The sequence below is a fragment of the Parasteatoda tepidariorum genome, chromosome 10 (genome assembly GCF_043381705.1).
Source record: "Parasteatoda tepidariorum isolate YZ-2023 chromosome 10, CAS_Ptep_4.0, whole genome shotgun sequence".
Lineage (NCBI taxonomy): Eukaryota > Metazoa > Arthropoda > Arachnida > Araneae > Theridiidae > Parasteatoda > Parasteatoda tepidariorum.
The window spans coordinates 11,843,932-11,851,304 of NC_092213.1; the positions used below are offsets into that span (position 1 = coordinate 11,843,932).

At 26.9% G+C, this 7,373-nt stretch overlaps 1 protein-coding gene across 1 annotated transcript in view; it reads right to left on the reverse strand.

Annotated features, from left to right (window-relative positions):
• Window positions 1-5,215, reverse strand: part of LOC122269718 (uncharacterized) — a 37,034-nt gene extending 31,819 nt beyond the window's left edge. The window contains exons 1-5 of the mRNA XM_043044105.2: window positions 5,135-5,215; window positions 4,926-5,012; window positions 3,947-4,089; window positions 2,120-2,246; window positions 1,258-1,386 (exon numbers count right to left, since the gene is read on the reverse strand). Coding sequence (XP_042900039.2) covers window positions 1,258-1,386; window positions 2,120-2,246; window positions 3,947-4,089; window positions 4,926-4,943 — 417 coding nt within the window. The 5' untranslated portion in view covers window positions 4,944-5,012; window positions 5,135-5,215. The remainder of the gene's footprint in view (window positions 1-1,257; window positions 1,387-2,119; window positions 2,247-3,946; window positions 4,090-4,925; window positions 5,013-5,134) is intronic.
• Window positions 5,216-7,373: the final 2,158 nt, after the last annotated feature.

The following is a 7,373-nucleotide window of genomic DNA, read 5'->3' on the forward strand; positions in this document are numbered from 1 at the left end:
ACTCTCCTATACCAGAAAAAATAAATAAATATCTGATTTTAAATGTTATTATATTAGTTATTAACAATTTTTGACAGTCATGCACTTGTCCCCACTTACGGGGTCAATTGTAACAGTTCATAAATTCAACTAAAAAACAGTTAATTATACATATTATCACAGTTGTGATTTTTTTTTATTGATCAAAATAGTAGTGATATTTCAGGAGTAAAAATAATAATGAGCAGAGACCTAAAGGGTTAAACTTTTAACTTTAAGGGGTTANTGTAGAACTAAAAATAATGCTTTATGCCTTTTTTTAAATATAGTCATATTTATTTAATATTTAAAATCTTATCTTAATCAATACCTTAATTGCTTTTTAGTTTTTAATTAAATTTACAGCATTCAATTTTAATATAAAAATTTCTTTGAATTGAAACATCTTATGATTTGTTATAAAAATACACTGTGTAAGGGTAAATACAAAAAATCTCATGAGTTTTTCAAACTAGCTTCTACAAATACGAAAGTTAAGAAAAAAATTCTGAAAATATATATATCAACTGTTTTTATATTATGTTGAGTTTTCTTGTCGTTACTCATTAATTATAATAAGAAAAATCGAACTTAGTAAATAAAATTTTATTTTTATAATGTTTATTTATATAAAAAAAACTAAAGGAGATAAACTTTATGAATGCTAAATATATCAAGCATTATTTTGTTGTTATAACAGTTAAGAATAAAAAATATTAGATGCAAATAAAATTTGGTTCAGATCAATTTTTTATTTATATGCTTATGCATTCTCATTTACTTTGTCCTAATCTGACTAAAGTTTATATCGTCTAATTTATAAAAAAAAACAATAAATGCCCTGTTGAGTAAAAAGTTTTCTGCCAAAAAGTGAAGATTTAATCATTAGATCAAAAGTCATTCAGAGAGGTCCTTTTTTTTGTGCACTGTACATTTTATTCTAAAAACACGATGTTTAAGTATTATATGAACTTAAATTTCAAACTACATTTGGTTTGAGATTCCTCTTATTATAACTACTTGAAAATAATGCTTTTCCCATTTAATTGATATTCATAACATAATTTAAAGCTAAATAGAAAAAATATTTATTGCAAAATACAAATCCTATACATATATATTCAATTTTATTACTTTAAGCTAAGCTCCTAAATTATTAATTTATAAAATAAGCATAACAAGAAATACAAGCGTAGTAAAATTCAAAAAAAAATATTATGATTCATGATTCTTGTTTACCTGTAAAGTAACTTTAAGTTCATTCATAGCTTCTTCATGTATATCACTATAATTAGTTTTCAAAGCTGATTTGAGGACGTAAAGAATCTTTCTCTGTTCTTTTATCTTTTCAAAGACCAATTGAAAACACTATAAATAAATAAGAAAAATTAATTGAAATTTTTAAAATGACTTAGCGCATAAAGAAGCACTTTAAATAAATAGCTTATTTTGTAATGATAAAATGATTTTTAATGTTTTTTTAATTAAAAATAAAAAATGTTATTTAACTTATAGTCTAAAAGTTGCATTTCTACTGAATAATAATTTTTTTTAATAGTATAAAGATTATTAGAGTTTATTAAGTTATAGAAGATTGCTTTGAGATTAAATTAAGAACAAATCAGTAAAAATGCTTCATCTCCAGTTTACAAATAAAAATAATTTTAAAAAAAACACCCATTGCAAATTTATTATTAAAAATATTGTCTGAAATTGAAAATAAAATCCATAATTTTCTTTTAGTAGTTTGTCTTCCTTGCATTGTTAAATTTAACAATCTTGTATTAATCTGGACGTAATATTCATTAAATATAGACATCTGGTAACCATATTAATTTCTGAGTATTTCATCAATTGAGATTTTCATGAGGAAAAGATGGATAAATAGAGAGTTTTTTTCTTTGTAAATTAGATTAAATTTTGAACAAATTTAATACCTGTCAGACTATTGTAGAGTATTTTATACACTTCAGATGATTTAAGATTCAATGCAATTTGTATAAATTACACTTAAATCTGAAAATAATATTTTAAATAACAAATAATAAAGCTATTGTATCTATTTATAGAAAAAGTAGTAAAGTAAATTGAGCAAAATTACTTCTTTTTCAAAACTGGGATAACTGAGAGCTTTTTCTAATATAGAAACAGCCACTGCCAGTGATTCTATAGAGTTCAGATCAATCAATTTACACATCAATTTGGTCCATTCGTCATCCTTAGGTTCCCTAAAAAAATTTAAACAATATTAATTGATATTGGGAAATAATATAAATTGATATTGCAAAATTTTATAGAGATTACTACAATTTCTGAAGGTGTAATAAGCATGCGCAAACATTATGTCCTGATAATGACATTTAAAGAAATTTTTAAATGAATTGCACATGGTCATTAGAATAAGTTTATCAAGTAATTCTGAATTTAATATATTTAAAAAAATATAAAATACAAAGCGCAAAAAAAAAAAATTTAGCCTGATCTTTATGTAATAAATGCCTATCTTAATGGCTCAAATGGTTGACCCAATAAATATGCTAATTAATAAGTCTTAACTATTAAATTAATAAATTAGACACAAAAAGCAACTTCCTCTGAATTGAATACTTCCTCTGAATAAACATACCATGCGCAAACATTATGTCCTGATAATGACATTTAAAGAAATTTTTAAATGAATTACACATGGCCATTAGAATAAGTTTATCGAGTAATTCTGAATTTAATATATTTAAAAAAATATAAAATACAAAGCAAAAAAAAATTTAGCCTGATCTTCATGTAATAAATGCCTATCTTAATGGCTCAAATGGTTGACCCAATAAATATGCTAATTAATAAGTCTTAACTATTAAATTAATAAACTAGACACAAAAAGCAACTTCCTCTGAATTAAATACTTCCTCTGAATAAACATAACATTTCCGTCAGATTTGGATTAGTGACAATCAAAATAGGGAAGCTGCAATCTAGGAAACATGAATCTATTAGTTTAGTTAGACAAGGGATCACACATTTGGGGCCCTTTATTAATTTCTTTGCATATTTCATTATATCTTATATACATCCATACCTATCAACTCATATAGTCGTTGAAAAAGATTTTACGAAGTGGTAGTAAGACAGTTACGTTTGGAAGAATTTTCTAAAAACAAAACTGTTAAGTCATCTATAAGCATACTTTGCCAAATAGATCTTGTCGTGGCAGTTTAAAAATTTCTTTGAAACTTAAAACTTCAAGATATAATACACCGGAATGCTAATGTTGCTACCACTAAAAAACTTATTTCCCAATGACTGTAAAAGTTGACCTCTATGTACATCACTGAGCAAGTGAAAATCTGCTCTTTAAAACAAAAGTTATTTAAGATTATGTTTTTAGCATACTGTGCTATTATCACATCAATAGAGTAACACCTCATAAAGTTCCCCCCCCCCCCAAAAAAAAAACCCAGCTGACTTCATACTTATTTTTTNAAAAAAACATCTCAAACACTTTACAATTACAAATGTCTCTTTGTTCTTTAAAGGGACCTTGAAAATTTTTTTAAGTAGTGTGTGTCCATAAATAGAATTTGTGACAAAAATAACACTTAGAAAACTTTTCCTTTCACATTTCTGCAGACATTTTGTTTCTTACTAAATTAGTATGGAAAAAAAATTATTTTTATTGTACAAATACTTTGGTAGGAAGGAATAAATAAAATTAATTAAAAATAGTGCAAGAAAGAAATCGATTTTAAAAAAATATTGTTGATTACTTCAGTTTAGGTTGAATTTTAAAATTTTTCCCTCGCCATTTTAGAGCCAATAATTAGAGCAATGCTCTTTTTTAGCTTTAATTTAGGAAAAACTTTGTTTAAAAATTAGAGTCACAGGTTAAAGCAATTAAAACCATTTTGCAAGCATATTGAACTTAAGGTGTCACCTTTTTTCAGTTGACGTGAATGGAGGCCAATGAATGAGTAGTTTGGAAAGAGACTGAAAATGCTCAATATTTCGGCATAAACTTAATAAGTTGTCAAATAACAACCTTCTTTGGAATTCTTCTTTTATTTCTTCATCAGAAATCTATAAATTGAAATATGAAAACAAGTTTAAAAAATCACAAAACATAAATAAAAAAAAAATAAACACTACAAACTTCATATTATTAGTAAATTATCAACAAATAAATAACTGAATGAATTTCTGAAAAAGGCTTTAACAATATTGAAAGTTCTTATAACAAACATAGGTGATATTACAATTCGTCTAGCACCAAATAAATGTTAAATATTTATTAAAAGATGCGATTATTTTAACCCTTATTAGCTTAATAATTTTAAAAATACTTTTCAAATTAATATTTTAAACCAATGCACATTAAGGCACAGTTAAGTTTGTGTATATTAAGCTTTGAATTAATATTAAACCACTATAAGTACAAAATAGATGATAAATATTATTTTATTACACTTTAAACAACATGTCTCCATTTTAAAATTTTCAAAAATAATTTTTACACCAATATAAATTTATTTCAAACCAAAAAACTAGAGTTAAGATAAGAATAAGTTAGTGTAAAGATCTGACATAATAAAAATAAACCATAGCGCGAAGAGAAATCTACTCTATTATGTAATAAACAGCTATAACAGTTTCATCAAGTAACTAAGATTTTGTTTTATGTACTCAAAAAGTAAAAAATTAATATTGAAAATATAAATTCTATTTTATCTAAATCTAAAGAAATCTACCTAAATTCGAAACATATTCACTGATAATTTTTTTTTCTGAACTCAATAAGCAAAAAATAAAATTTTAAAATCTAAATTCTAATTAATCTCTAAATCTTAATGAAATCTACCTAAATTCAAAGCACGGTATTCTACTTATAATTTAGAATCAATACAATAAATACTTACAACTACATCTGGAAACATAGAGGAAACAACAGCTTGCGTTCGATAGAGCAGTAGCAAATCACCATATTCTGGGGAAAGGCAATCGGTCTGAAAAAAATTTATTCAAATCATGATATATACCACCAAAACTTAAATAATTAATTATGGAAATCCAAAAACAGAAAACATTTGGATTAAAAATATTTGATTTTTTTTGATAACTGATATACTTTTTCCAAAAGCTGGAGAATATTCAATCTCACGGAAACTGAGACATCTGAATCTTGGCAAAACTCATTTAACANAGTTATCGCGATTTTTGTGAATTTTCCTTAATTTATGATAACCAGTGTATATATATACACACAAAGAGGGAGAGCCCCCCTCCCTCCCAGCTGTCACTGAGCATATTTCATGAAAATTTTACAGCAGCGGATACTAATAAAAAATCTGTACTTAATTTCTTCTTTAAAAATTAAAAACGAACACAAAATTTTGCATACAATTTAGCAATGAAAACATGCATTAAGTACATAAAATAGAATAGTAAAAGTCTTTCAAGAGTTGCTTTCGAGAACATTGTATTTAAAGAGCAGACGATAAAATCCTAGACGCGTCTGTTAAAACATGGTCATCGAACTTTTACTGAAAAGTACTATGACTTCTACTTTCAGACTGAATAAACTTTCCGAGATATAGTTCAGACACTTCTGAAGTTGAGTTGCACAATTGATTTTAAAGCGAGAGGCAATACTAAGGAGGCCCTGGAGACGACTTGGATGAAGGGGGACAATTCGCAAGGGAGTCGTAGAATGTTTGGAAAGTGACGAGGAGCTATTATTCTGTCATGAAATCGTTTGTCTTCGGAGAAAAAGAAACACGAGCATTTGGAATCGATTGTTCCTAATTTCCAACATCTATTTTCATCGTTATTTATATTAAGAAAGTTTTAAAGATCTTCGAAGTTCTATCCTTATTTTATTTGAAATAAATCATTTAACGATTAATATGCTGTATTTATAACTGTTGAGAGTTTGCGTTAGTCATTTATTACTGTTAGGTTTAATTTTATCCATCATCTGATAACCAGCGCCCTCTATGTTATTTGTGGAAATGGCACAAAGTGTCAGTATAAAGAAAATTCACAGTTCTTCGAAATAGAAGAACATTTGAGGCCTAATTTTTTAACATTTAAAGGGTTTCTTAAGGCTTCATAATTTAGACCCATAAATCTATGCAAAAATTGAGAATAATTTACTGATTTTTATTAATTTTAATATAGAGAACTTATGTGACTCGATTAAGTCAATTTCGGTTTTATGTTACTAAAAAGTTAACTATCACGAAAGTGATTAAGTAATACGTAATACGTCAAGTAAGAATACGTTATGTATACGTTAAGTAAGAATGAACTTTCATACTGAATTATTAGAGCATAATTTCTCAATTAAGGGCGAAAATTAGAAGTAGGCAATGTATCAGTATATGTAGAAATATCGATATTTTTAAATCACTTTAATAATATTTTAAAATGAATGATCATAGTGAAAACCATATTGTACTATAAAATATGATTAACGATAAAAACCACTATCATTATCGACAATGATAAATATCGAAGGCAATCTGGTGCTTCAAATATTATCGACCACGATATTCGATATTTTCTGACGATTAGTATTTTCTAACAAGAATATGAAGTTTCTAACAAAAATATTGACAATGTAAGTTAGTTGCATCATGATATACCGTAAAATACCGATATTTTCTGACAACTAGTTGTTTCTAAGGAAATTATTGATCACCATATATTCTAAGAAGACATTGAATTAGAGAATTAATTTAAATTGGTTGAATTTGGATATATCATTGTTACATCTTGAAATATCGTCGCTATCTGATGATATATTATTACGTAATGATAAATACGATATCTCTTAGTCGAAAAAAAGAATAGATATTAATAACTTCTGAAAACTAAGAGGAGCACCAAGTTAATTTCTTAATGACGTAATCAAAACACCACCTTCTTTGTGTTTGTTGAACCAATGACACAAAGAATTCCTATTTGTTGGCAACATTATAAAGATAATGAAACGCCTTCGTTAAGACAATATCCATGAGTGTCACAGATCGGATCTGATCCCGGATGCATGTCTGGACAAAGGCCTGACACATCCGCGACTCCACAAGATCTTTTGCGTTGGGTGCTGAAGTCCTCACCTTCACCTTCTGAGGAAAAGAAAAACTCCTCACCGATTTCCAGTTTCGCCTTCACTTTTAATACCTTGACACGCGATCTCATGTGCAATTAGAGTTAATGTTTGAAGGCGCCATCGTGGTGCCCACCCAATTTAGAGATTTCTAGTCAGATTTGATTACCGGGTAATTTATTCAGATGACATGCCATTTTGGACGACATTCGATTGGGAAATATTAGATAGCGATTTTTTTTCTTCTTCTTCTATT